This window comes from Haemorhous mexicanus, chromosome 34 (assembly GCF_027477595.1).
Source record: "Haemorhous mexicanus isolate bHaeMex1 chromosome 34, bHaeMex1.pri, whole genome shotgun sequence".
NCBI classification, from domain to species: Eukaryota; Metazoa; Chordata; class Aves; order Passeriformes; family Fringillidae; genus Haemorhous; species Haemorhous mexicanus.
Window position 1 is genome coordinate 145,936 of NC_082374.1, and position 27,551 is coordinate 173,486.

The window sequence follows — 27,551 nt, forward strand, 5'->3', positions numbered from 1 at the left end:
GCGGTGTGGGGTGGGGGGCGCGGTGGGGCCCACCCGCTGCTTTGGGGGCCGTTGCCCTTTTAAGAGCGCTAAGGGGCGGGGCTGCCCGGCGGAGGGAGGGGCGGGGCGTTCTCGTCTCGCGGCGGCGGAACCGGAAGTGCCGGGCGGTCACGTGGGCGGCCATGGCGGAGCCGGAGCTCCGCGTGAACGCCGCGTTCGCCGAGCGCTACGGGCGGTACCGGCGGCGGGAGGAGCTGCAGCGCCGTGAGACACCGGGAGCGGGGATGGGAGCCGGGCTGGGAACCGGGCTGGGAGCGGGAACGGGGATGGGAGCGGGGCTGGGAGCGGGGGGAACCGGGAAGGGGGCTGGGACCGGGCGGTACCGGTGGCGGGAGGAGCTGCAGCGCCGTGCCGTGAGACACCGGGAACCGGGCTGGGAACGGGGGGAACCGGGAGGGGATGGGAACGGGGATGGGAGCGGGGCTGGGAGCGGGGGGAACCGGGAGGGACTGGGAACGGGGCTGGGAACGGGGGAAACCGGGAGGGACCGGGAGCGGGGCTGGGACCGGGCGGTAGCGGTGGCGGGAGGAGCTGCAGCGCCGTGAGACACCGGGAACGGGGAAAACGGGATCGGGAGGGGAGAGAACGAGACCGAGAACCGAGCTCGGAAGAGGAGAACGGGACTAGGAACGGGATTGGCACCGGGAACGGGACCCGCGATCGGGGGGAACCGGTGCCCCCGGTGCTGATCGGTCCCGGTGCCCCCGGTGCTGATCGGTCCCGGTGCCCCCGGTGCTGATCGGTCCCGGTTTCCCCCGGTGCTGATCGGTCCCGGTGCCCCCGGTGCTGATCGGTCCCGGTTTCCCCGGTGCTGATCGGTCCCGGTGCCCCCGGTGCTGATGGTTCCCGGTGCCCCCGGCAGTGCGGGACCGTTACGGGGACACCGCGGACAGCGGCGACAGCTCCAGCTCCGAGTCCAGCGGGGACGATGTGGTGAGTGGGGGGCGGTCCCGGTGGTCCCGTACCCCCTCCCCCGCCCGGTGACCCCCCGGTGACACCCCCCGGTGCCCCGGCAGGCCCTGGACCCCCGGCAGGAGCGGGAGTTCTACCGGACCCTGGCGCTGCTCAAAGACGCGCGATCCCCCGCATCTACCGGCAGGACAGCACCTTCTACAGCCAGCACGGTACCGGGCGCGGGCGGGGGTCCCGAGCCCCGGGGGGGGGTCCCGGAGCCCCCGAGCTCACCCGGCCCCCCCCCAGACTCGGAGGAGGAGGAGGAGGAGGAGGAGGAGGAGGAGGAGGAAGAGCGGCCCCGGCCGATGTTCCTGAAGGATTACGAGCGCGCGGTGCTGCTGGAGCAGGAGGGGTGAGCGGGGGGAATTTGGGGAGGGGGCTCCGGCCGGGGGGTCCTGAGCCCCCCCCCCGGGCTGCCCTGACCTTCCTCATCCTCTCCCCGCAGCAAATACGTGGATGAGGAGGATGAGGAGGATGAGGAGGCGGCGGCCAGGCGGAGGAAGGGTGGGGGGGGAGGGCTGACCCTCCCCAAAAATCCCCGGGACCCCCCCCCCACATCCCTGGGACCCCCCTCAAAATCCCATTTTTCCCCCCAATCCCATTTTTTTTTCCCCATTCCCATTTTTCCCCCAAAATCCATTTCCCCCCAATCCCATTCCCACCTCCAAATTCCCATTTTCCCCCCTTCCCCTTTTTCCCAAATTCCCACTTTTTTCTCCCCAAATTCCATTTTACCCCCAATTCCCATTTATTTTTCCCAAATTCCATTTTCTCTCCCATTTTCTCTCCCATTTTCCCCAATTCCCATTTATTTATCCCCAATTCCATTTATTTATCCCCAATTCCATTTTTTCTCCCATTTTCCCAATTCCCATTTATTTTCCCCAATTCCCATTTATTTTCCCCAATTCTCATTTATTTTCCCAAATTCCCATTTTCTCCCATTTATTTTCCCAATTCCCATTTATTTTCCCAAATTCCCATTTATTTTCCCAATTCCCATTTTTCTCCCCATTTTCCCCAATTCCCATTTATTTTCCCCAATTCCACTTTCTCTCCCCATTTTTTCCCAATTCCCATTTTCTCTCCCATTTTTCCCAAATTCCCATTTTCTCCCCATTTTCCCAAATTCCCATTTTCTCCCCATTTCCCCAATTCCCACTTTCTCTCCCCCATTTTTTTCCCAATTCCATTTTTCTCCCCATTTTCCCAAATTCCCATTCTCTCCCCATTTTCCCAAATTCCCACTTTCTCTCCCCATTTTCTCCCCCCCCCCAGGCCCAGGCCTGCCCCCAGCTACGCCGAGGAGCAGCGGGCGCTCAAGGAGAGGTCAGGGGGGGGGTCCCGGCCTTTGGGGGGGGGGCTGGGGGATTTGGGGGGGTCCCTCGGTGCCCGGGGGTGACCCTGGACCCCTCCCCCCCCCGCAGCTTCCGAGCCTTCATCGCCGACAGCGAGGAGGAGGAGGAGGGGGGGGGAGGGGCCCTGCTGCGGCCCCGGGTGCGGAACCGGGAGGAGAAGGTGAGGGGGGGTCCTGGGGGGGCTTTGGGGGGGGGTTGGGGGGTCCTGGGGGGATTTGGGGGGGTTGGGGGGGGGTTGGGGGGCTTTGGGGGGTCCTGGGGGGGGGGTTGGGGGGTCCTGGAGGGCTTTGGGGGGGGTTGGGGGGTCTGGGCGGATTTGGGGGGGTCCTGGGGGGATTTGGGGGGGGTTGGGGGGTCCTGGGGGGCTTTGGGGGGTCCTGGGGGGGGGGTTGGGGGGTCCTGGAGGGGCTTTGGGGGGTCCTGGGGGGGCTTTGGGGGGTCCTGGGGGGGGGCTTTGAGGGGGGTCCTGGGGGGATTTGGGGGTTCCTGGAGGGGTTTGGGAGGGTCCCCAGGGGGGTCTGGGGGATGCTGGGGAGGGGGTCCCTGGGGAGGTTTGGGGGTCTCGGGGGGGAGGTCCTGGGGCAGTTTTGGGGGTCTCAGGGGGGTCCCTGGGGAGGTTTGGGGGTCTCTCAGTGCCCCCCCTGTCCCCCCCAGGCTGAGGAAGAGGAGCAGTACCTGGGGGGGGGTTGGGGGGTCCCAGGGCAGTTTTGGGGGTCTCAGGGGGGTCCCTGGGGAGGTTTGGGGGGGGGGGTCTCACCCCCTGTCCCCCCAGGCTGAGGAAGAGGAGCAGTACCTGGGGGGGTTTGGGGGTCCCGGGGCAGTTTTGGGGGGGGGTCTCACCCCATGTCCCCCCCAGGCTGAGGAAGAGGAGCAGTACCTGGGGGGGGGTTTGGGGGGAGGTCTGGGGGTCTCAGGGGGGTCCCGGGGCAGTTTTGGGGGGGGTCTCACCCCCTGTCCCCCCAGGCTGAGGAAGAGGAGCAGTACCTGCGCTGGCTGCGGGGCCAGGCCGAGCCCCCCCCGGAGCCCCTGCAGGACCTGGGTGAGGGGCTGGGGGCTCTGGGGAGGGGCTGGGGGCTCTGGGGAGGGGCTGGGGGCTCTGGGGAGGGGGCGACCCCCCCCCCCTGACCCCCCACTCCCCCCAGGAGCCCCTGCAGAGGTTCTGGTCGGACCCGGGGCTGGAGCCGGGCGAGCGCTTCCTGCGGGATTACCTGCTGGGCCACGGCTTCCGCCAGGAGGAGGAGGAGGAGCAGGGGGAGGAAGGGTGAGCGGGACCCCCCGAGCAGCCCCCAGACCCCCCCCAGACCCCCTGGAGCCCTCCCAGACCCCCCAGACCCCCTGGAGCCCCCCCAGATCCCCCCCAGACCATCCCCACCCCTCCCTGGGCACCCCTTGGATGAGGGGGAGCAGCTCCTGGAGCAGACACAGGGTGTGGAGTGGGGACCCCCTGAACCCCCTGGAGCCCCCCATGACTCCCCCAGACCCCCTCAGAGCCCCCCCAGACCCCTCAGAGCCCCCCCAGATCCCCCCCAGACCATCCCCACCCCTCCCTGGACCCCCCTGGGACGGGCGGGAGCAGCTCCTGGAGCAGACACAGGGTGTGGAGTGGGGACCCCCTGACTCCCCTGGAGCCCCCCATGACTCCCCCAGACCCCCTGGAGCCCCCCCCAGACCCCCTTAGAGCCCCCCCCAGACCCCCTCAGAGCCCCCCAGATCCCCCCCAGACCATCCCCACCCCTCCCTGGGCACCCCTTGGATGAGGGGGGAGCAGTTCCTGGAGCAGACACAGGGTGTGGAGTGGGGACCCCCTGACCCCCCCGGACCCCCCCATGACTCCCCCAGACCCCTCAGAGCCCCCCCAGACCCCTCAGAGCCCCCCCAGACCCCTCAGAGCCCCCCAGATCCCCCCCAGACCATCCCCACCCCTCCTTGGACCCCCCTGGGACAGGCAGGAGCAGCTCCTGGAGCGGACACAGGACTCGGAGTGGGGACTCCCTGAACCCCCCATGACTCCCCCAGACCCCTCAGAGCCCCCCCAGACCCCTCAGAGCCCCCCCAGATCCCCCCCAGACCATCCCCACCCCTCCCTGGACCCCCAAGGACGGGCGGGAGCAGCTCCTGGAGCAGACACAGGGTGTGAAGTGGGGACCCCCTGACCCCCCCGGACCCCCCATGACTCCCCCAGACCCCTCAGAGCCCCCCCAGACCCCTTAGAGCCCCCCCAGACCCCCCAGACCCCCTCAGAGCCCCCCAGATCCCCCCCAGACCATCCCCACCCCTCCCTGGGCACCCCTTGGATGAGGGGGAGCAGTTCCTGGAGCAGACACAGGGTGTGGAGTGGGGACCCCCTGGAGCCCCCCATGACTCCCCCAGACCCCTCAGAGCCCCCCCAGACCCCTCAGAGCCCCCCAGACCCCTCAGAGCCCCCCAGATCCCCCCCAGACCATCCCCACCCCTCCTTGGACCCCCCTGGGACAGGCAGGAGCAGCTCCTGGAGCGGACACAGGACTCGGAGTGGGGACCCCCTGAACCCCCCATGACTCCCCCAGACCCCTCAGAGCCCCCCCAGAGTCCCCCCAGACCCCTCAGATCCCCCCCAGACCCCCCTCAGATCCCCCCCCAGACCATCCCCATCCCTCCCTGGACACCCCTGGGATGGGCAGGAGCAGCTCCTGGAGTGGCCACAGGACTCGGAGTGGGGACCCCCTGAACCCCCTGGAGCCCCCCATGACTCCCCCAGACCCCTCAGAGCCCCCCATGACTCCCCCAGACCCCTCGGAGCCCCCCCAGACCATCCCCATCCCTCCCTGGGCACCCCTGGGATGAGCAGGAGCAGCTCCTGGAGCAGACACAGGGTGTGGAGTGGGGACCCCCTGAACCCCCTGGAGCCCCCCATGACTCCCCCAGACCCCCTGGAGCCCCCCCAGACCCCTTAGAGCCCCCCCAGACCCCTCAGAGCCCCCCAGACCCCTCAGAGCCCCCCAGACCCCTCAGAGCCCCCCAGACCATCCCCACCCCTCCCTGGGCACCCCTTGGATGAGGGGGAGCAGTTCCTGGAGCAGACACAGGGTGTGGAGTGGGGACCCCCTGAACCCCCCAGCCCCCCATGACTCCCCCAGACCCCTCAGAGCCCCCCATGACTCCCCCAGACCCCTCAGATCCCCCCCAGACCCCCTGGAGCCCCCCAGACCATCCCCACCCCTCCCTGGACCCCCAAGGACGGGCGGGAGCAGCTCCTGGAGCAGACACAGGGTGTGAAGTGGGGACCCCCCTGCCCCCCCCCAGCCCCCCATGACTCCCCCAGACCCCTCAGAGCCCCCCCCAGACCCCTCAGAGCCCCCCCAGACCCCTCAGAGCCCCCCAGACCCCCCCCAGACCATCCCCATCCCTCCCTGGGCACCCCTGGGATGAGCAGGAGCAGCTCCTGGAGCAGACACAGGGTGTGGAGTGGGGACCCCCTGAACCCCCTGGAGCCCCCCATGACTCCCCCAGACCCCCTGGAGCCCCCCCAGACCCCCTGGAGCCCCCCCAGACCATCCCCACCCCTCCCTGGACCCCCCTGGGATGGGCAGGAGCAGCTCCTGGAGCGGACACAGGACTCGGAGTGGGGACCCCCTGCCCCCACCAGCACCCCGTGACTCCCCCAGCCCCCCGTGACCCCCCGTGACCCCCCGTGCCCCCCAGGGCGGCCCTGCCCCCCCTGCAGGACTCCTCGGACGAGGGGGAGCAGTTCCTGCAGCGGCAGCAGGACTTCGAGCGCCGGCACAACTTCCGCTTCGAGGAGCCGGGGGCGGCCCAGGTGGGGCAGAATTGGGGTGGGGGGTGGAAATCGGGGGTGGGGGGTGGAAATCGGGGGTCAGGGGGGCAAAAACTGGGGTGTGGGGGGTGGAAATCGGGGCTGAGGGGGGCAAAAACTGGTGGTGGGGGGTGGAAATCGGGGGTCAGGGGGTGGAAATTTGGGGTGGGGGGTTGAAAATTGGCAGGTGAGGAGCAAAAATTTGGGGTCAAGGGGTGGAAATTGGCTGGTGGGGGGGCCAAAATTGGGGGTGGGGGCTGAAAATTTGGGGTGGGGGGTTGAAAATTGGGGGGTGGGGGGTGAAATTGGGGGTGGGGGGTTGAAAATTTGGGGTCGGGGGAAAAAATTGGGGGGGGGGATTGGGGGTGGGGGTGGAAATTGGGGGTTGGGTGTGAAAATTGGGGGTCAGGGGTTAAAAATTGGGAGGTGGGAGGTGAAAATTGGGGGTCAGGAGGTGAAAATTTGGGGTGGGGGGCGAAAATTGGGGGTGGGGGGCCAAAATTTGGGCTCAGGAAGTGAAAATTTGGGGTGGGGGGCGAAAATTGGGGAAGGGGGGGAAGGTTTAGGGGGTAGGAGGGGATGCCTGGGGTGGAATTTGGGGTGAACTTTGGGGGTCTCTGTTCCATTTCCCCCACCCCAGATCTGGTTTGGGGGGGGGGGGGGTGCAGATTTTGGGGGCTGCCCCGGGGGTCCCTGACCCCTTTTTTCCCCCCTCCCCAAATCCAGACCTTCCCCTGCCACACTCCTGGTTTTGGGGGGCAGATTTTGGGGGCACGCTGAGTTTTGGGGGGTGCAGATTTTGGGGGCAGCCCCGGGGGTCCCTGACCCCTTTTCCCCAAGGTGGGGGGCAGATTTTGGGGGCAGCCCCGGGGGTCCCTGACCCCTTTTCCCCAAGGTGGGGGGCAGATTTTGGGGGCAGCCCCGGGGGTCCCTGACCCCTTTGTTCCCCCCTCCCCAGCTCCAGACCTTCCCCCGCCTCATCCCCAGCTCGGTGCGCCGCCGGGACGAGCGGCGCAAGGAGAAGCGGGAGCGGACCCGCGAGAGGAAGAGGAAGGTGAGGAAGACTCGGACGATCCGGGGGGGTCCCGAGGCGCCCCCCAGGCTCCCCCCGACCCCTTTTTGTGCCCCCCAGGAGCGGGCCCGGCGCCGGGAGGAGCTGAAGCAGCTGAAGAACCTGAAGCGGCAGGAGCTGGCCGCCCGCCTCGCCCGCATCCGCCGCGCCTCCGGCTCCGCGGCCTTCGGCCTCAGCCGCTCCCTGCTCCAGGAGGATTTCGACCCCGCCCGCCACGACCAGCTCATGGCCGTGGGTGCCCCCCCAGAGCCCCCCCCGAGCCCCCCAAAAGCCCGCTCTGAGCCCCCTCCCCGTTTATCCCGCAGGAATGGTTCGGGGAGGAGTTCTACGGGCGGGGGGAGGAGGAGAAGCCGCAGTTCGAGGAGGAGGAGGGGCTGGATGGTGAGTGGGGGGTCCTGGGGGGGTGGGGGGGGGTCCTTGGGGTGTGTGTCCCCCTCCTCACCGTGTCCCCCCCCCCCGGTTGGTGCAGATGATTGGAACTGGGACACCTGGACGGGGCAGGAGGAGGGGGAGGCGCAGAGGGAGCCGCACTGCGAGGACCCCGACTTCGTGGTGAGGAGGAGGAGGAGAGACACCCCCCCAAAACTGTGCCCCCCCCCCGGTTGGAATGAGACCCCCCTCCCCTTGGAATGAGACCCTCCCCCAAACTGTGCCCCCCTCCTCAAAATAAGCCCCCCCAAACCTGTGCCCCCCCCCCCCCACACCCGGAGCTGTGGCCGGGCCGAGCCCAGCTCAGGGATGGGATTTGGGGGGGTGGTCCCAGAGCGGGGGGTGCAGCCCCCTCCCCACTGACCCCCCCCCCCAGATGGACGCCGATTACGCCCCCGGGGCCCCCCCCGAGCCCGCGGCCCCCCCGGGCCGGGCCCCCCCCGAGGTTCCCTTCGGGAAGAGGCGGCGCCGGACGCGCTTCCGGGAGGCGCTGGAGAGGGAGAAGCCCCCGTGGGACCCCGGTGAGTGAGGGGACCCCTGAGAGACCCCCCCCAAATCCCTGAGAGACCCCCCCAGATCCCTGAGACCCCCCAGATCCCTGAGACCCCCCCAGATCCCTGAGAGACCCCCCCCAAATCCCTGAGACCCCCCAGATCCTGATCCTCCCCCCAAATCCCTGATCCCACCCCCCAAACCCCTGAGACCCCCCTCAAATCCCTGAAAGACCCCTCCGAAATCCCTGATCCCCCCCAAAATCCTGATCCCCCCCAAATCCTGATCTCCCCCCCAAACCCCTTTGACCCCCCCAAAAATGCCCCAAACCCAACTCAGGACCCCCCAAACCCCTCCTGGCACCCCTGAGACCCCCCTGGGATCCCCCAAACCCCTCCTGCGACCCCCAGGACCCTCCTGGCACCCCCCAGACCCCCCCTGGGACCCTGCAGGACCCCAGACCCCCCCAGGACCCCCCAAACCCCCCTAGAACTCCTGAGAGGACTCCCCAAAACCCAACTCAGGACCCTCCTGGATCCCCCAGCCCCAACTCAGCACCCCCTGAGCCCCCCCCAGACCCCCCTTGGGACCCTGCAGGACCCCCCAGCCCCCCCCAGCCCCCCCAGCCGCCCCCACCCCCTCTCTGGCAGCCTCGGGCCCCTTCGAGCAGTACCTGGACGAGTTTTACTCCCTGGACTTCGAGGACATGGTCGGGGACCTCCCCTGCCGCTTCAAGTACCGCCGGGTCCTGCCCTGCGACTTCGGCCTCACCACGGACGAGGTAGAACCCCCCCGGACCCCCCACAAATCCCGGGGGGCGCCGGGACCCCCCCCCACACCTTCCCCACCCCCTCCCCAGATTCTGGCGGCCGACGACAAGGAGCTGAACCGCTGGTGGGGGGTTGGGGGGTCCTGGGGGAGTCCTGGGGGGATTTGGGGGGTCCTGAGGGGGGGTTGGGGGGGGGTTGGGGGGTCCTGGGGGGGGGTTTGGAGGGTCCTGGGGGGGCTTTGGGGGGGTCCTGGGGGGGTTTGGGAGGGTCCCAGGGGGGTCTGGGGGATGCTGGGGAAGGGTCCCTGGGGAGGTTTGGGGGTCTCGGGGGGGAGGTCCTGGGGCAGTTTTGGGGGTCTCAGGGGGGTCCCTGGGGAGGTTTGGGGGGGGTCTCACCCCATGTCCCCCCAGGCTGAGGAAGAGGAGCAGTACCTGGGGGGGGGTTGGGGGGTCCCGGGGCAGTTTTGGGGGTCTCAGGGGGGTCCCTGGGGAGGTTTGGGAGTCCCTCAGTGCCCCCCCTGTGCCCCCCAGGCTGAGGAAGAGGAGCAGTACCTGGGGGGGGGGTCCCGGGGCAGTTTTGGGGGTCCCTGGGGAGGTTTGGGGGTCCCTCAGTGCCCCCCCTGTCCCCCCAGGCTGAGGAAGAGGAGCAGTACCTGGGGGGGGGTTTGGGGGAGGTCTGGGGGTCTCGGGGGGGTCCCGGGGCAGTTTTGGGGGGGGGGTCTCACCCCCTGTCCCCCCAGGCTGAGGAAGAGGAGCAGTACCTGGGGGAGGGTTTGGGGGTCCCAAATCCCGGGGGGCGCCGGGACCCCCCCCCCACACCTTCCCCACCCCCTCCCCAGATTCTGGCGGCCGACGACAAGGAGCTGAACCGCTGGTGCTCCCTGCGCAAGACCTGCATGTACCGGTGAGGGGGGGGCTCTGCGGGGGTCCCGGGGGTCCCCCGGGATTTGGGGGGGGTCTCACGGACCCCTCCCCCCGCAGCTCTGAGCAGGAGGAGCGGCAGGACCAGGCCAATTACAGCCGGCGGGCGCAGAACCTCAGCAAGAAGCACCAGATCCTGAGATCCCTCGTGGCTGAGTACGGAACTGGGGGGGTTTGGGGGGGTCTCGGGGAGGTTTTTGGGGTGTTCGCACCGCCCTCGACCCCCCCTCATCATCATCATCATCATCATCATCACAGCCCCGAGGAGGAGGAGGAGGCGGCGCCGGCGAAGCCGAAATTTGGGAAGAAACGCCGGGAGAAGAGGAAGCGCCAGGAGGAGGAGGGGGGGGGGGAAAGGGGAGCCCCCAGCGACCCCCCCCGCGGCCCCCCAAAACCCCGGGGGTCCCCGGCGGCGGGGGGGGGCCCCGCTGGGCGCGGCCGTGCGCTTGGGGGGCCGCGAGTTCAGCGGGAAGAGGCTGGAAGCCTTCGGCCTCAACCCCCGGCGGCTCCGGTACCGGCAGCTGCAGCGGGGAAAGGAGGGCGGGGGGAAAGCCGGGAGAAACACCGGGAATGCCGGGGAGAACCTCGAGAAAAAACCCGGGAAAAACACCGGGAAAAATCCCGGGAACGCCGGGGAAAACCTCGAGAAAAAACCCGGGAAAAACAGCGGGAAAAACGAAGAAAATCCTGGGAAAAGTCCCGGGAAAATCCCCGGGAGCACCGGGAAAACAGCAGCCATCAATGGGAAAAAACAGAAACGCAGGAAAAACGCCCCAAACCCCCAGGAAAACACCTGAGAGCCCCGGGAAAACACCTGAGAGCCCCGGGAAAATACCTGAGACCCCCGGGAAAACACCTGAGAGCCCCAGGAAAACACCTGAGAGCCGCAGGAGAACACCTGAGACCCCCGGGAAAACACCTGAGAGCCGCAGGAAAACACCTGAGACCCCCAGGAAAACACCTGAGAGCCCCAGGAAAGCCCCTGAGACCCCCGGGAAAATACCTGAGACCCCCAGGAAAACACCTGAGACCCCCAGGAAAACACCTGAGAGCCCCGGGAAAACACCTGAGACCCCCGGGAAAATACCTGAGACCCCCAGGAAAACACCTGAGACCCCCAGGAAAACACCTGAGAGCCCCGGGAAAACACCTGAGACCCCCAGGAAAACACCTGAGAGCCCCAGGAAAGCCCCTGAGAGCCCCGGGAAAGCACCAGAACCACCTCAGCCATCCCCAGCAGTTCTGGAGGTGCCCCAGGAGGCCCCAAAACCCAACGGAACCGCCCCGGAAAAGCCCCGGGACCCCTCGGGACCCCTCGGGGACGCTGAGCTCGGTTCAAGTCGTCTTTATTTTGGGGGGGGGGGGCGCGGCCGGGGGGGTCCTGAGTGGAGCAATAAATAACCCCCCCCCCCCACCCTGAGCAGCCTCTGACAGTGAACGGGGGGTCCCGGGAATTCGGGGGGTCCCGGGAATTCGGGGGGTCCCGGAGTGTGGGGGGGGGGGCAGTAGTGACCCAAACCTGCCCCAATTTGGGGAGGGGGGAGGTGCCCGCGGCCCCCCCCCGAGCCGAGGCCGATCCAGTGTTTTTGGGGGGGTTCGGGGGGGGCTCACAGCAGAACGAACTCGTCCGAGTTGGGTTTTTTGGGGCGTTTCCCCCGGCGGGGGAGGGCGGGGGGCGGCCCGGGGGGGGCGTCCAGGGCCTGGTCCTGAGCGTGGCCCTCGGCCAGGGTGAAGATGGGATAACGCTCCGGAGCCGAGGGGGGGGCCAGCACCTGGAAAAGGGGGGGTCAGCACCGGGAAAAGGGGGGGGCAGCACCGGGAAAAGGGGGGGGGGGTCAGCACCGGGAAAAGGGGGGGACAGCACCTGGAAAAGGGGGGGGTCAGCACCTGGAAAAGGGGGGGTCAGCACCTGGAAAAGGGGGGGGGTCAGCACCGGGAAAGGGGAGGGGTCAGCACCTGGAAAAGGGGAGGGGTCAGCACCGGGAAAAGGGGGGGTCAGCACCGGGAAAAGGGGGGGCAGCACCGGGAAAAGGGGGGGGGGGCAGCACCGGGAAAAGGGGGGGTGAGCACACCCCGACCCCCCGGGACTCACCCGGGTCAGGTCCCCCCAGAGCTGCTCCAGCTCCGGCCCGTGGGCGTAGAAGCCGAAGGTGCAGCTGGGATCCATCTTCCCGAAGGGCATTTTCCGCGGGAAGCAGCAGTGGAAGGACTTGGGGGGGGGGACAGGAAAAGTATTTTTGGGGGGGGTCTCATCGCCCCCCAGAGCCCCCAGAGGCCGATTTTGGGGGGCACCCACCTGGAGAGGGAAATTCTCCCGGGCCGTGTCCACGCAGGGCTGGACGAGGTGCGGGTCCAGGTAGAGCAGGGAATCACCTGGGGGGGGGGGGGGGGGGGCACGGAGGGGTCGGGACCCCCGGAAGCACCGGGGACCCCCCCCGGGCCCCCCTCTGGCGGGGTCGGTACCTTGGAAGCCGAGGAAGAAGAGCGAGTGCCGGGGCCTGCCGCCGATGATGCCGAGGCAGGAGCGGAGCTGCAGCAGCTCCTGGAGGGGGGGGACACGCGGTGGCACCGGGAACGGCACCGGGAACGGGAACGGCACCGGGAACGGGAACGGGAACGGCACCGGGAACGGGAACGGCACCGGGAATGGCACCGGGAACGGGAACGGCACCGGGAACGGCACCGGGAACGGGAACGGCACCGGGAATAGCACCGGGAACGGGAAACGGCACCGGGAACGGAAACGGCACCGGGAACGGGAACGGCACCGGGAACGGCACCGGGAACGGCTCCGGGATCGCCCCCCAGACCCACCTTGACGCACTCCACGTACACGGGGTTCAGGTTCTCGCCCCCCAAGCGCGCCGGCACCAGCAGGACGAGCCCGCGGGGCTGCCCCGGCTCCGGTGCTCCCGGTGTTCCCGGTGTCCCGTGTCCCGGAGCTCCCAGCGTTCCCAATCCCGGCATTCCCGGTGTTCCCGACGTTCTCGGTCCCGGTGTTCCCGGTGCCGCTGTTCCCCCGTCAGGGTCGCCCCGCACCAACCTGGCCACGTCCCCTTTGTAAACTGCAAAAAAAGGGGAGGGGGCTGCTCCTTCCCGGCCCCCCGAACCCCCCCGGGCTCGCCCCCAACCCCTCCGACCCCCCCAAACCGGGAACCCGCCGGTTCCCCCCGTACCGGTGCAATCCTGGGCCACGTAGACGGCGAGCCCGGGGGTCTCCGTGCAGGACTCCACGGCCCCCCTGAGCGGGACGGGAACGGTGGGTCCGGGGGGCCCCGCGACCCCCCCCCCAACCCCGCGGGGGTCCCCCCGAGCCCCCCCGGCCCCGCTCACCGGAGCAGGTGGGCGGCGATGGCGGGGCCGAACCAGTCCCCGGCGCCTTTGCCGAACTCCCGGCCCAGCTCCACGAGCCGGTGGATCCCGAACGGGGCCCGGGGGTGGTCGGAGAACCAGGACACGATGGCGCGGTGCCGCCGCTCCGCCTCCCGGGGGGCTCGGGGGGCGCCCGGGGGGTCCCGTGCCCGTCCCGAGGGGTCCCGGAGCTGTCCCGGGAGGTCCCGGGGCTTTCCCGGGGGGTCCCGTGCCCATCCCGAGGGGTCCCGGAGCTGTCCCGGGGGGTCCCGGGGCTGTCCCGAGGGGTCCCGGGGCTGTCCCGGGGGGTCCCGGATCCCCCCGGACCTCTCCGTGTCCATCCTGGGGGGTCCCTGCCCATTCTGGGGGGGTCGCGCCTGTCCTGGGGGGTCCTGGGTCCATCCCAGGGGGTCCCGTCTCCTCCCGGAGGTCGCAGTGTCCGTCCTGGGGGATCCGTGTCCGTCCCGGGGGACCCTCGGTCCATCCCGGGGGGGCCGTGCCCGTCCCGGGGGGTCCCGTGCCCGTCCCGGGGGGTCGCGGGTCCTGCGGGGCCCCCCCGGCTCCAGCTCCAGCAGCGCCTCCGGCCACATCCAGTCTGGAATTGAGGGACGGGGGCGGCTCGGGGAGGGGTCCCGCGGGCCCGGGGGTCTCCCCGCAGCCCCGGGGGTCCCTGGCCGGGGCGGGGGTCGCTCACCGCGGCCCAGCAGGTGCAGCAGCAGCCCCTGGCCCAGCAGCATCTGCGCGCTGCGCAGGGTGCAGCCCCAGCCGCAGTCGGTGGTGCGGGGGGTCCCGGGCAGCGCCGGGAACCCGCTCCGGTACGTCAGCCACAACCGGGAGCAGAAATCCCGCCGGAACCGAGCCAGCTCCTCTGCGGAGGGGGAGAGAGAGGCCGTGCGAGACCCCCGGGATGGCCCTGAGACCCCCGGGACCGCCCTGAGACCCCCGAGACCGCCTTGAGACCCCCGGGACTGCCCTGAGACCCCCGAGACTTCTCTGAGACCCCCGGGACTGCCCTGAGACCCCCGGGACCGCCCTCAGACCCCCGAGACCGCCTTGAGACCCCCGGGACCGCCCTCAGACCCCCGAGACTGCCCTGAGACCCCCGGGACTGCCCTGAGACCCCTGGGACCCCCGAGACCGCCTTGAGACCCCCGAGACTGCCCTGAGACTCCCGGCACTGCCCTGAGACCCCTGGGACCCCCGAGACCGCCTTGAGACCCCCGGGACCGCCCTGAGACCCCCGAGACTTCTCTGAGACCCTCGAGACCCTCGGGACCGCCCCGAGCCCCCCGGGGGTCCCGCTCCCCCCGCTCACCCCGAGCCCCCCGGGGGTCCCGCTCACCCCGAGCCCCCCGGGGGTCCCGCTCACCCCCGTTCCCCGGTGCGTAGACCCTCCCCAGCAGGTACAGGGGGTCCCGCGCGCTGAAGTGGGGCCGCGGCCGCAGCGTCCAGCCTGGGGGGAAACGGGGGTCACGGGGGACACCGGGACCCCGAACCCCGGGACCCCCAAATCCAGGGACCCCGAATCCCGAATGTCCCGGTATGCCGGTATTCCTTTCTCGGTATCTCGGTATCCCGGGGTCCCGGTGTTCCGTTCCCAGTATCTCTCCCGGTGTCCCTTTCTCACTGTCCCGGTGTTCCCGGTGTCCCTCTCCCGGTATCCCTTTCCCAGAGTCCCGGTATCCCTTTCCCGTTCCTGGTGTCCCGTTCCCGGTATCCCTTTCCTGTTCCCGTTCCCGGTGTTCCTCGCCCGGTATCCCGGTGTCCCGGTATCCCAGTGTCCCTCTCCCGGTGTCCCGGTGTTCCATTCCCGGTATCCCGGTGTCCCGGTCTCCCGGTGTCCCTCTCCCGGTGCCCCGGTGTCCCTCTCCCGGTATCCCGGTGCCCCGGTGTCCCTCTCCCGGTCTCCCGGTATCCCGGTGTCCCTCTCCCGGTGCCCCGGTGTTCCGTTCCCGGTGTCCCGGTATCCCGGTGTCCCCCTCCCGGTGTCCCGGTGTCCGGTCCCCACCGTATTTGACGCTGTTCCAGGCCGCGAGGACGCGGCCCCGCACGCGCTGCCCGCCCCGCTCGGTCCCGGAGGGGGGTCCCGGTGCCGGTGCCGGTGCCGGGGGGGGTCCCGGTCCCTCCCCCCCCCCGCTCATGGCGGCGGCGGCGCGCGGGGGGGCGGGGCCCCGGAGGGGGCGTGACCAGAACGAGAAGGCGGGAAGGGGGCGGAGCCCGAGCAGAGGGGCGTGACCGCGACAAGCGGGTGGGGCTATGCAGATCAGCCGCGTGTGGGCGTGGTCACGGAGAGTGGGCGGGGCCAGGGCCGGGACCCCGGGGCCGGGCGGGGGCTCCGGGGACATTTCGGGGTCACTTCGGGACTTTGGGGCTCCCCCGGGGGACCCCGGGAACTCCCGGGGACATTTTGGGGTCCCGGGGTGACCCCGGGGGGGGTCCCAGGGGGGTTCTGGGGTCACACGGGAGCCACAGGACCCCCCCCGGGTGACAGCGGGGAGGGGTCCCGGGGACACCGCGGGGTCACGGGGACCCTCCCGGTACCGCCACCGGCCCCGGGGGGACTCTTATTGCGGCGAGGGGCGTGTCCGTGACGTCACAGGGCGTGTCCCGGGGCTCTTATCGCGGCGGGGGCTCCGCGCGCTGCTTAGTCACGGCCCCCCCCCCCGCCCCCCCGGCCCCGGGGCCGCGGCGTGAACCGGTGAGACCCCCCAAAATATCCCCAAACCCCCCCGGGAGCCCCGGAACATCCCCCGGGACGCGCCGGTACCGGCACGGACCGCTGAGATGCCCGAAATCCCCCCGAAATAACCCCAAAATAACCCTGGGGACCCCCCCCCAAAACACCCCCCGGGATCGGTACGGGCCGGTGAGACCCCGAAAATCGCCCCAAACACAGCCCGGGAGCCCCAAAATAGCGGCGGGACAGCTCCGGCACCGGGGGCGCTGCACGGGCCGTGAGACCGCCCCGAAATAACCCCAAAACAGCCCAAAAATAACCCCAAAACAGCCCCGAAATAGCCCCAAAACAGGTCCAAAATAGCCCCAAAACGGCTCCAAAATAACCCCAAAACAGCCCCGAAATAACCCCAAAAATGGCCCCGAAACAGCCCAAAAACAGCCCCAAAATAGATCCAAAAAAGCCCCAAAAATAGACCCAAAATGGCCCAAAAATAGACCCAAAATGGCCCAAAATGCCGCTCGGGACACCCCAAAATCCGGCCCAGGACGCCCCGATAGCGGCTCGGGCTGCCAGAGCCCCAAAATGAACCCACAGGGACCGGTGAGACCCCCCTGGGGTCCCCCAAAAAGGTCCCTGGGGGGGGACGACAGCTGTGTCCCCCTCCCCACCCTCCGTGCCTCAGTTTCCCCCACTCTAAACCCCCCCCAAATCCCACTCCAGGGAGATCCTGTCCCCCTCCGTGCCTCAGTTTCCCCCGTTCTATCCCTCTTTTCTCCCCCAAAATCCCATTCCTGTCCCCCTCCCCACGCTCCGTGCCTCAGTTTCCCCTCTCTAACCCCATTTTCTCCCCCCACAGCCTCTCCACCACCCCATAACCCCCCCATAACCCACTCCAGGGAGATCCTGTTCCCCTCCGTGCCTCAGTTTCCCCTCTCTAACCCCATTTTTCTCCCCCCACAGCCTCTCCATCACCCCAAATCCCACTCCAGGGAGATCCTGTCCCCCTCCGTGCCTCAGTTTCCCTCTTTCTAACCCTGTTATTTCCCCTCAAACCCCATTCCAGGGAGTCTTGACCCCCTCCTGACCCTCTGTGCCTCAGTTTCTCCTGTTCTATCCCTCTTTTCTCCCCCCAAATCCCATTCCTGTCCCCCTCCCCACCCTCCGTGCCTCAGTTTCCCCATTCTAACCCCCATTTTCTCCCCCCACAGCCTCTCCATCACCCCAAATCCCACTCCAGGCAGATCCTGTCCCCTTCCGTGCCTCAGTTTCCCCTCTCTAACCCCGTTTTTCTCCCCCCAAATCCCATTCCTGTCCCCCTCCCCACCCTCCGTGCCTCAGTTTCCCCTCTCTAACCCCCTTTTCTCCTCCCACAGCCTCTCCATCACCCCAAATCCCACTCCAGGGAGATCCTGTCCCCCTCCGTGCCTCAGTTTCCCCTCTCTAACCCCATTTTCTCCCCCCACAGCCTCTCCACCACCCCAAATCTCACTCCAGGGAGATCCTGTCCCCCTCCGTGCCTCAGTTTCCCCTCTCTAACCCCATTTTCTCCCCCCACAGCCTCTCCATCACCCCATAACCCATGCCAGGGAGATCCTGTCGCCCTCCGTGCCTCAGTTTCCCCTCTCTAACCCCCTTTTCTCCCCCCACAGCCTCTCCACCACCCCATAACCCACTCCAGCGAGTCCTGTCCCCCTCCGTGCCTCAGTTTCCCCATTTTAACCCCATTTTCTCCCCCCACAGCCTCTCCACCACCCCATAACCCCCCCATAACCCATGCCAGGGAGATCCTGTCCCCCTCCCTGCCTCAGTTTCCCCCTTTCTAACCCTGTTATTTCCCCTCAAATCCCATTCCAGGGAGTCTTGACCCCCTCCCCACCCTCCGTGCCTCAGTTTCCCCTCTCTAACCCCATTTTTCTCCCCCCACAGCCTCTCCACCCCCCCATAACCCACTCCAGCGAGTCCTGTCCCCCTCCGTGCCTCAGTTTCCCCTCTCTAACCCCGTTTTTCTCCCCCCAAATCCCATTCCTGTCCCCCTCCCCACCCTCCGTGCCTCAGTTTCCCCTCTCTAACCCCCTTTTCTCCCCCCACAGCCTCTCCACCCGTCACCCCCGCCGCCTCCCGCCCTCTCCCCCGCCATGTCCAGCCCGTCCCCGCCGCTCCCGGAGCTCCGGGCCGAGGTGACTCCGTCGCCGTGCTCGTCCCTGTCCCGTTACACGCTCTCCGAGCACCCCGCGGCCGCGCTGGCGGCCATGAACGAGCTGCGCCTGCAGGGCCACCTGTGCGATGTCACCCTGCGCGTCCGCCACCGCCGGGACCTGCCGCCCACCGAGCTGCGGGCGCACCGGGTGGTGCTGGCGGCCGCCAGCCCCGTTTTCCGGGCCATGTTCACGGCGGGGCTGCGCGAGCGGGGCCTGGCCGAGGTGCCCATCGAGGGCGTGCAGCCCGGGGCCATGGAGGGGCTGCTGGAGTTCGCCTACACGGCGGCCGTGGCGGTGGGCGAGCGCTGCGTGCTGCCGCTGCTGCACGGGGCCCTCATGTACCAGGTGGACGCCGTGGTGGGCGCCTGCTGCGCCTTCCTGGGGGGGCAGCTGCACCCCAGCAACGCCATCGGCATCGCGGCGCTGGCCGAGCGCCTGGGCTGCCTGGAGCTGCTGCAGAGGGCGCGGGAGTACATCTACATGAACTTCGCTGAGGTAAAAGGGGGTTTGGGGGGGATTTCAGGGGGTTTGGGGGTCCCATCAGCAATGGGGGTACAGCACAGACAGACCCTGGGCTGCCTGGAGCTGCTGCAGAGGGCGCGGGAGTACATCTACCTGAACTTCGCTGAGGTAAAAGGGGGTTTGGGGGGGTTTGGGGGGGTTTGGGGGGGATTTCAGGGGGTTTGGGGGGGATTTCAGGGGATTTGGGGGGGATTGGGGGTCCCATGAGGAATGGGGGTACACGGTGGAGGGACCCCAGTGAGCACCTGGGCTGCCTGGAGCTGCTGCAGAGGGCACAGGAGTACATCTACATGAACTGTGCTGAGGTAAAAAGGGGTCTGGGGGGGTTTGGGGGGGGTTTGGGGGAGATTTCAGGGGGTTTGGGGGTCCCATCAGCAATGGGGGTACAGCACAGACAGACCCTGGGCTGCCTGGAGCTGCTGCAGAGGGCACAGGAGTACATCTACCTGAACTGTGCTGAGGTATGGAGGGGTTTTGGGGGATTTTGGGGGCGTTTCATGAGGTTTTGGGGGGTTTTAGGGGCGTTTCATGAGGTTTTGGGGGTTTTTTTGGGGTTCGAGGCATCCTGTCAGCAATGGGGGATCATCCCCTGACCTTTCCCCTTTAGGTCTCCAAGCAGGAGGAGTTCCCTCTGCTGGGATATCACTTTGGGGCTGGTTTTTGAGCTGCTTTTTGCCAATTTTGCCATTTTCTCCCCCATTTTTGAGCAGGTCTCCAAGCAGGAGGAGTTCCCACTGTTGGGATGCCGTTCTGGGGCCAGTTTTGAGCTGATTTTGGCCAATTTTGCCATTTTCCCCCAGGTCTCCAAGCAGGAGGAGTTCCTCTCCCTCTCCCACTGCCAGGATTCCATTCTGGGGCCGGTTTTGAGCTGATTTTTGCCAATTTTGGGACATTTTCTCTGTTCTCCCCCCAGGTCTCCAAGCAGGAGGAGTTCCTCTCCCTCTCCCACTGCCAGAATATCAATTTGGGGCCGGTTTTGAGCTGATTTTTGCCATTTTCTCCCCATTTTCCCCCAGGTCTCCAAGCAGGAGGAGTTCCTCTCCCTCTCGCACTGCCAGGATGCCACTTTGTGGCCGGTTTTGAGCTGATTTTTGCCATTTTCTCCCCATTTTTGTGCAGGTCTCCAAGCAGGAGGAGATCCTCTCCCTCTCGCACTGCCAGGATTCCATTCTGTGACTGTTTTTGAGCTGATTTTTGCCAATTTCTCCCCATTTCCCTCAGGTCTCCAAGCAGGAGGAGTTCCTCTCCCTCTCGCACTGCCAGCTGGCCACGCTGCTGAGCCGCGACGAGCTGAACGTGCGCTGCGAGTCCGAGGTGTTCCAGGCGTGCCTGGCCTGGGTGCAGCAGGACCGGGCGGCGCGGGCCCCGTTCCTCCCGGCGCTGCTGCGCGCCGTGCGCTGCCACGCGCTCACGCCGCGCTTCCTCCGCGCCCAGCTCCGCCGCGACCTCGGCCGCGACGCCCTGCGCTACCTGGCCCGCGTCTTCCGCGACCTCTCCCTGCACAAACCCACGCCGGGGGGCAGGACCCCCAAGGTGCGGCAGCTGATTTACGCCGCCGGGGGTTACCTGAGGAGGTCGCTGAGCACGCTGGAGGCGTTCGACCCCGAGAGGGGAGCGTGGCTGCGGCTGGCCGAGATGGAGACGCCGCGCTCGGGGCTGGGGGGCTGCGTGGTCGGGGGGCTTTTCTACGCCGTGGGGGGAAGGAACAACTCGGCCGAGGGGAACACGGACTCGGCGGCCGTGGAGTGCTACAACCCGCTCAGCGGGCGCTGGGCGCCCTGCGCCGCCATGAGCGTGCCCAGGAACCGCGTCGGGGTGGGAGTGATCGACGGGCTGATCTACGCCGTGGGGGGGTCGCACGGGTGCGCCCACCACTGCTCCGTGGAGAGGTGAGGGGGGATTGGGGCTGGGGGGGGTAAAAATGGGGCTGGGGGGGATGGAAATGGGGCTGGGGGGGGTAAAAATGGGGCTGGGGGGGTAAAAATGGGGCTGGGGGGGATGGAAATGGGGCTGGGGGGGATGGAAATGGGGCTGGGGGGGTAAAAATGGGGCTGGGGGGGATGGAAATGGGGCTGGGGGGGATGGAAATGGGGCTGGGGGGGATGGAAATGGGGCTGGGGGGGTAAAAATGGGGCTGGGGGGGTCGCACGGGTGCGCCCACCACTGCTCCGTGGAGAGGTGAGGGGGGATTGGGGCTGGGAGGGGTAGAAATGGGGCTGGGGGGGGTAAAAATGGGGCTGGGGGGGATGGAAATGGGGCTGGGGGGGATGGAAATGGGGCTGGGGGGGTAAAAATGGGGGTGGGGGGGGGATGGAAATGGGGCTGGGGGGGACGGAAATGGGGCTGGGGGGGGTAAAAATGGGGCTGGGGGGGTGGAAATGGGGCTGGGGGGGATGGAAATGGGGCTGGGGGCGGTAAAAATGGGGGTGGGGGGGTAAAAATGGGGCTGGGGGGGTCGCACGGGTGCGCCCACCACTGCTCCGTGGAGAGGTGAGGGGGGGATTGGGGCTGGGGGGGATGGAAATGGGGCTGGGGGGGGATGGAAATGGGGCTGGGGGGGTAAAAATGGGGCTGGGGGGGATGGAAATGGGGCTGGGGGGGTAAAAATGGGGCTGGGGGGATGGAAATGGGGCTGGGGGGGGATGGAAATGGGGCTGGGGGGGTAAAAATGGGGCTGGGGGGTTCCCACGGGTGCGCCCACCACTGCTCCGTGGAGAGGTGAGGGGGGATTGGGGCTGGGAGGGGTAGAAATGGGGCTGGGGGGGATGGAAATGGGGCTGGGGGGGGATGGAAATGGGGCTGGGGGGGTAAAAATGGGGCTGGGGGGGTCGCACGGGTGCGCCCACCACTGCTCCGTGGAGAGGTGAGGGGGGAAATGGGGCTGGGGGGGATGGAAATGGGGCTGGGGGGGGTAAAGATGGGGCTGGGGGGGATGGAAATGGGGCTGGGGGGGTCGCATGGGTGTGCCCACCACTGCTCCGTGGAGAGGTGAGGGGGGATTGGGGCTGGGGGGGGTAAAAATGGGGCTGGGGGGGATGGAAATGGGGGTGGGGGGGTCCCACGGCTGCGCCCACCACTGCTCTGTGGAGAGGTGTGGGAGGGAAATGGGGCTGGGGGGGGTTTGTGGGGCTGGGGGTCTCACCGTGAGGTTTGTGGGGTCTGACAGAGGGGTTTGTGCTCCTTTGGGGGGTTCCTGGGGGTCTCACAGTGGGGTTTGTGCCCCTTTGGGGGTCTCACTGTGGGGTCTGTGCCCCTTTGGGGGTCTCACTGTGGGGTCTGTGCCCCTTTGGGGGTCTCACTGTGGGGTTTCTGGGTTCTGGGTGCTCTCACCGTGGGATCTGAGCACCCTTGGGGGTCTCACCATGGGGTCCGTGCCCTCTGGGGGGTTCCTGGGGGGTCTCACAGTAGGGTTTGTGCCCCTTTGGGGGTCTCACTGTGGGGTCTGTGCCCCCTTGGGGGTCTCACAGAGGGGTCCGTGCCCCTCTGGGGGGTGTCACCGTGGGGTCTGTGCCCCTCTGGGGGTCTCACTGTGGGGTTTTTGGGTTCCTGGGGGTCTCACCATGGGGTCTGTGCCCCTCTGGAGGTCCCACCATGGGATCCGTGCCCCTCTGGGGGGTGTCACCGTGGGGTCTGTGCCCCTTTGGGGGTCTCACTGTGGGGTCTGTGCCCCTCTGGGGGTCCCACCATGGGATCCGTGCCCCTCTGGGGGTCTCACTGTGGGGTTTTTGGGTTCCTGGGGGTCTCACAGAGGGGTCTGTGCCCCTTTAGGGGTCTCACCGTGGGGTCTGTGCCCCCTTGGGGGTCTCACTGTGGGGTTTCTGGGTTCTGGGTGCTCTCACCATGGGATCCGTGCCCCTCTGGGGGTCCCACCATGGGATCCGTGCCCCTCTGGGGGTCCCACCATGGGATCCATGCCCCTCGGGGGGGGGTCGCGGGCCCTGACCCCGCCGTGCCCCCCTGCCCAGGTACGAGCCCGAGCGGGACGAGTGGGCGCAGGTGGCGCCCATGGGGGCGCGGCGCATCGGGGTGGGCGTGGCCGTGCTGCACCGCCTGCTCTACGCCGTGGGCGGCTTCGACGGCAGCGCCCGCCTCAGCTCGGCCGAGCGCTACCACCCCGAGAGGGACCGCTGGCAGCCCATCCCCCCCATGGCCACCGTCCGCAGCGGCGCAGGTGGGGCTGGGGGGGTCCTGGAGGGGTCTGGGGGGGATCCTGGGGGAGTTTGGGGGGTCCTGGAGGAGTCTCAGAGGGGTTTGGGGTGGATCTGGGGGGTCCTGGAGGGGTCTCGGAGGAGTTTGGGGGGAGTTTAGGAGGTCTCAGAGGGGTTTGGGGGGTCTCAGAGGGGTCTCAGAGGGGTTTGGGGTGGATCTGGGGGGTCTCAGAGGGGTCTGGGGGGGCTGATCCCACCCCGAGAGGGACCGCTGGCAGCCCATCCCCCCCATGGCCACCGTCCGCAGCGGCGCAGGTGGGGCTGGGGGGGGTCCTGGAGGGGTCTGGGGGGGATCCTGGGGGAGTTTGGGGGGTCCTGGAGGGGTCTGGGGGGGATCCTGGGGGAGTTTGGGGGGTCCTGGAGGGGTCTGGGGGGGTCTCAGAGGGGTTTGGGGTGGATCTGGGGGGTCCTGGAGGGGTCTCGGAGGGGTTTGGGGGGAGTTTAGGAGGTCTCAGAGGGGTTTGGGGGGTCTCAGAGGGGTCTCAGAGGGGTTTGGGGTGGATCTGGGGGGTCCTGGAGGTGTCTCAGAGGGGTCTGGGGGGGCTGATCCCACCCCGAGAGGGACCGCTGGCAGCCCATCCCCCCCATGGCCACCGTCCGCAGCGGCGCAGGTGGGGCTGGGGGGGTCCTCGAGGGGTTTGGGGGGTCCTGGAGGGGTTTGGGGGGGTCTCAGAGGGGTTTGGGGTGGATCTGGGGGGTCCTGGAGGGGTCTCAGAGGGGTTTGGGGGGAGTTTAGGAGGTCTCAGAGGGGTTTGGGGGGTCTCAGAGGGGTCTCAGAGGGTTTGGGGTGGATCTGGGGGGTCCTGGAGGGGTCTCGGAGGGGTTTGGGGTGGATCTGGGGGGTCCTGGAGGGGTCTCGGGGGGCTGATCCCACCCCGAGAGGGACCGCTGGCAGCCCATCCCGCCCATGGCCACCGTCCGCAGCGGCGCAGGTGGGGCTGCGGGGGTCCTGGAGGGGTCTGGGGGGGATCCTGGGGGAGTTTGGGGGGTCCTGGAGGGGTTTGGGGGGGATCCTGGGGGAGTTTGGGGGGTCCTGGAGGGGTTTGGGGGGGTCTCAGAGGGGTTTGGGGTGGATCTGGGGGGTCCTGGAGGGGTCTCGGAGGAGTTTGGAAGGTCTCAGAGGGGTTTGGGGTGGATCTGGGGGGTCCTGGAGGGGTCTCAGAGGGGTTTGGGGTGAGTTTAGGAGGTCTCAGAGGGGTTTGGGGGGTCTCAGAGGGGTCTCAGAGGGGTTTGGGGTGGATCTGGGGGGTCTCAGAGGGGTCTGGGGGGGCTGATCCCACCCCGAGAGGGACCGCTGGCAGCCCATCCCCCCCATGGCCACCGTCCGCAGCGGCGCAGGTGGGGCTGGGGGGGTCTCGGAGGAGTTTGGGGTGAGTTTGGGAGGTCTCAGAGGGGTTTGGGGGGTCTCAGAGGGGTTTGGGGTGGATCTGGGGGGTCCTGGAGGGGTTTGGGGGGGTCTTAGAGGGGTCTGGGGGGGCTGATCCCACCCCGAGAGGGACCGCTGGCAGCCCATCCCCCCCATGGCCACCGTCCGCAGCGGCGCAGGTGGGGCTGGGGGGGTCCTGGAGGGGTCTGGGGGGGGTCCTGGGGGAGTTTGGGGGGTCCTGGAGGGGTCTGGGGGGGATCCTGGGGGAGTTTGGGGGGTCCTGGAGGGGTCTTGGAGGAGTTTGGGGTGAGTTTGGGAGGTCTCAGAGGGGTTTGAGGGGTCTCAGAGGGGTCTCAGAGGGGTTTGGGGTGGATCTGGGGGGTCCTGGAGGGGTCTCGGAGGAGTTTGGGGGGAGTTTAGGAGGTCTCAGAGGGGTTTGGGGTGAGTTTGGGAGGTCCCACAGGGGTTTTGGGGAGTCCTGGAGGGGTCTTGGAGGAGTTTTGGGGGTCCTGGAGGGGTCTCAGAGGGGTCTGGGGGGGTTTGGGGCATTTGGGAGGAGTTTGGGTTGGTTTAGGTCATTTTTGGGTCGTTTTTGGGTCATTTTTGGGTCGTTTTTGGGTCATTTTTGGGCCGTTTTTCTCTGTGGTTTCTGGGGGATTTCTGGGGGTCTCTGGGGGTTTCCAGGGGTGCCGAATCCGATTCTGGGGGTCCCCCAGGGGTGTGTGCCCTCGGGAACTGCCTGTACACCATGGTGGGGGGGATGTTTGGGTCGTTTTAGGTCGTTCTTGGGTCATTTTTGAGTCGGTTTTGGGTCATTTTTGGATCGTTTTTCTCTGTGGTTTCTGGGGGGTCTCTGGGGGGGTCTCTGGGGGTTTCCAGGGGTGCCGAATCCGATTCTGGGGGTCCCCCAGGAGTGTGTGCCCTCGGGAACTGCCTGTACACCATGGTGGGGGGGGGATGTTTGGGTCGTTTTAGGTCGTTCTTGGGTCATTTTTGGGTCGGTTTTGGGTCGTTTTTGGGCGGTTTTTCTCTGTGGTTTCTGGGGGGTCTCTGGGGGGGTCTCTGGGGGTCTCTGGGGGTTTCCAGGGGTGCCGAATCCGATTCTGGGGGTCCCCCAGGGGTGTGTGCCCTCGGGAACTGCCTGTACGCCATGGGGGGGTACGATGGCACCCAGCAGCTGAGCAGCGCCGAGCGCTTCCAGCCCGACACCCAGACCTGGAGCTTCGTGGCACCCATGGGACACCGCAGGAGCGCCCTGGGGGTGACGGCCTTCAGGGGCAGGATCTACGTCCTGGGTATGGGGGGTCCTGGGGGGCTTTGGGGGGACTTTGGGGGGTCCTGGGGGGGCATTTGAGGGGTTTTGGGGGGCATTTGAGGGGTTTTGGGGGGCATGTGAGGGGTTTTTGGGGGTGCTCTTGGGGTCTCTTTTACCCTGGGGGTGACGGCCTTCAGGGGCAGGATCTACGTCCTGGGTACGGGGGGGGTCCTGGGGGGGCTTTGGGGGGGGTCCTGGGGGGGCATTTGAGGGGTTTTGGGGGGCTCCTGGGGTCTGTTTTCCCCTGGGGGTGACAGCCTTCAGGGCAGGATCTACATCCTGGGTACGGGGGGGGTCCTGGGGGGCTTTGGGGGGACTTTGGGGGGTCCTGGGGGGGCTTTGGGGGGTCCTGGGGGGGCATTTGAGGGGTTTTTGGGGGGCATTTGAGGGGTTTTTCGGGGGGCTCTTGGGGTCTGTTTTACCCTGGGGGTGACGGCCTTCAGGGGCAGGATCTATGTCCTGGGTATGGGGGGTCCTGGGGGGCTTTGGGGGGGCTTTGGGGGGTCCTGGGGGGGCATTTGAGGGGTTTTTGGGGGGCTCTTGGGGTCTCTTTTACCCTGGGGGTGACGGCCTTCAGGGGCAGGATCTACGTCCTGGGTATGGGGGGGGTCCTGGGGGGGAATTTGAGGGGTCCTCAGGGGTTTTTGGGGCACTCCAGGGGTCTGTTTGAGGCTTGGGGGTCTTGGGGGGGCATTTGAGGGGTTTCTGGGGGGATTCTGGAGGTTTTTTGGGGGGGGTCTCTGGGGATTTTGGGTGGGTTTCTAAGGCATTTCTGGGGGGATTTTGGGGCGTTTTGGGGAGGATTTCTGGGGGAATTTTGGGATGTTTCTGGGTGGGTTTTTGGGGGGGTTTCTGAGGCATTTCTGGGGAGGATTCTGGGTGGGTGTTTTGGGGGGTTTCTGGGTGGGTTCCTGGATGGGTTTTGGGATGTTTCTGGGTGGGTGTTTTGGGGGGGTTTCTGGGTGGGTTTCTGGACGGGTTTTGGGATGTTTCTGGGGGGGGGTTTTGGGGGTGTTTCTGGGGGGATTTTGGGATGTTTCTGAGGGGGGGTTTGGGGGTGTTTCTGGGGGATTTTGGGATGTTTCTGGGTGGGTTTTTGGGGGGGTTTCTGAGGCATTTCTGGAGGGTTTTGGGGAGGATTTCTGGGGGGATTTTGGGATGCTTCTGGGGAGGTTTCTGAGGGATTTCTGGGGAGGATTCTGGGTGGGTTTTTTGGGGGGTTTCTGGGTGGGTTCCTGGATGGGTTTTGGGATGTTTCTGGGGGGGGTTTTGGAGGTGTTTCTGGGGGGATTTTGGGATGTTTCTGGGTGAGTTTTTGGGGGGGTTTCTGGGTGGGTTCCTGGATGGGTTTGGGATGTTTCTGGGGGGGGGTTTTGGGGATGTTTCTGGGGGGATTTTGGGATGTTTCTGGGGGGGTGTTTTGGGGGGGTTTCTGGGTGGGTTCCTGGATGGGTTTTGGGATGTTTCTGGGGGGGGGTTTGGGGGTGTTTCTGGGGGGATTTTGGGGTGGTCCCGGCTGACCCCTCACCCCCGGGCAGGGGGCTACGACGGCCACTCCTTCCTGGAGTCCGTGGAGTGCTACGACCCCGCCGGGGACGCCTGGACCGAGGTGACGCCGCCGATGCCCTCGGGGCGCAGCGGGCTGGGGGTGGCCGTCACCATGGAGCCCTGCCACCCCCAGGAGACCCCCCCCGAGGACGAGGAGCCCCCCCCGGGTGGGTCTTGCTGACCCTGGCGCCGCCGGGGGGGGCAGGGGGGGGGGCTGGGGGCTCCGGGTGCAGCCCGCACCCGAAATTCCAGAATCTTCCCCCAAACCCCCCCCCCCCCACAAACCCATCCCCCCACCGGCGGCGGATTGCAGAGAAGGGGGGGGGCACCGAGACCCCCCCTCAAACCCCAAAAAAAGCTCACAGGACTTTTCCCTGCCCCTCCTCAAGGGCAGCTTTGGGGGTTTTGCTGATGGCCGGACGCGGAATAAAGAGATTGGTGATTTAATGGGGAGGGGTCTCACGCTGTGGGTGACGAGGGGGGGTCTGCAGGAGCCGGTGGGGGGGGGTCACGGTGCCAGCGGCTCCCTGGGCAGC

At 67.6% G+C, this 27,551-nt stretch overlaps 3 protein-coding genes across 6 annotated transcripts; 2 read left to right on the top strand and 1 right to left on the bottom strand.

The window, feature by feature from the left end:
• The first annotated feature begins 89 nt into the window (after nucleotides 1-89).
• KRI1 (KRI1 homolog) lies at nucleotides 90-10,624 on the top strand. Its single transcript, XM_059872037.1, is given in 21 exon segments — nucleotides 90-243; nucleotides 902-972; nucleotides 1,056-1,109; nucleotides 1,112-1,163; nucleotides 1,240-1,345; nucleotides 1,439-1,499; nucleotides 2,228-2,322; nucleotides 2,421-2,511; nucleotides 3,315-3,388; nucleotides 3,493-3,612; nucleotides 6,033-6,147; nucleotides 7,103-7,198; nucleotides 7,277-7,447; nucleotides 7,522-7,597; nucleotides 7,686-7,768; nucleotides 8,022-8,166; nucleotides 8,788-8,918; nucleotides 9,746-9,810; nucleotides 9,888-9,983; nucleotides 10,086-10,276; nucleotides 10,278-10,624. Coding segments are annotated over 21 exon segments (2,322 nt in total). The 5' UTR covers nucleotides 90-161.
• A 533-nt stretch (nucleotides 10,625-11,157) lies between these two features.
• Nucleotides 11,158-15,669, bottom strand: ATG4D (autophagy related 4D cysteine peptidase). Of its 4 annotated transcripts, none has more exons than XM_059872075.1 (10): nucleotides 15,187-15,669; nucleotides 14,548-14,631; nucleotides 13,873-14,046; nucleotides 13,161-13,773; nucleotides 13,004-13,068; nucleotides 12,642-12,892; nucleotides 12,291-12,369; nucleotides 12,124-12,162; nucleotides 11,920-12,036; nucleotides 11,158-11,599 (listed from the first exon to the last, which is right to left on the bottom strand). In XM_059872075.1, exons 1-10 carry the CDS (start codon nucleotides 15,521-15,523, stop codon nucleotides 11,163-11,165), a joined length of 2,196 nt encoding a protein of 731 aa, XP_059728058.1. In that variant the 5' UTR covers nucleotides 15,524-15,669; the 3' UTR covers nucleotides 11,158-11,162. The 4 variants fall into 4 exon arrangements, with proteins under 4 accessions (XP_059728058.1, XP_059728057.1, XP_059728059.1 ...); XM_059872074.1 differs by having other exon boundaries at nucleotides 14,521-14,631; XM_059872077.1 differs by having other exon boundaries at nucleotides 11,309-11,599; nucleotides 12,124-12,200; nucleotides 14,521-14,631.
• KEAP1 (kelch like ECH associated protein 1) lies at nucleotides 15,669-27,462 on the top strand. The gene is made up of 6 exons (XM_059872083.1): nucleotides 15,669-15,876; nucleotides 17,949-18,551; nucleotides 19,800-20,467; nucleotides 22,544-22,749; nucleotides 25,271-25,447; nucleotides 27,006-27,462. Exons 2-6 carry the CDS (start codon nucleotides 17,994-17,996, stop codon nucleotides 27,194-27,196), a joined length of 1,800 nt encoding a protein of 599 aa, XP_059728066.1. The 5' UTR covers nucleotides 15,669-15,876; nucleotides 17,949-17,993; the 3' UTR covers nucleotides 27,197-27,462.
• Nucleotides 27,463-27,551: the final 89 nt, after the last annotated feature.

Excerpts from the sequence above, each read along its gene's own strand:
- ATG4D (XM_059872074.1), bottom strand. The coding sequence starts at position 15,523 with ATGTCCCCGGAGCCCCCGCCCGGCCCCGGGGTCCCGGCCCTGGCCCCG. Across the intron at positions 14,632-15,186 it reads CTGGAACAGCGTCAAATACG|GCTGGACGCTGCGGCCGCGG; the intron begins GTGGGGACCGGA and ends GTTTCCCCCCAG. Across the intron at positions 12,037-12,123 it reads GGGAGAATTTCCCTCTCCAG|TCCTTCCACTGCTGCTTCCC; the intron begins GTGGGTGCCCCC and ends CCCCCCCCCAAG.
- KEAP1 (XM_059872083.1), top strand. The coding sequence starts at position 17,994 with ATGTCCAGCCCGTCCCCGCCGCTCCCGGAGCTCCGGGCCGAGGTGACT. Across the intron at positions 18,552-19,799 it reads TCTACATGAACTTCGCTGAG|GTCTCCAAGCAGGAGGAGTT; the intron begins GTAAAAGGGGGT and ends CATTTCCCTCAG. Across the intron at positions 22,750-25,270 it reads CACCGTCCGCAGCGGCGCAG|GGGTGTGTGCCCTCGGGAAC; the intron begins GTGGGGCTGGGG and ends GGGGTCCCCCAG.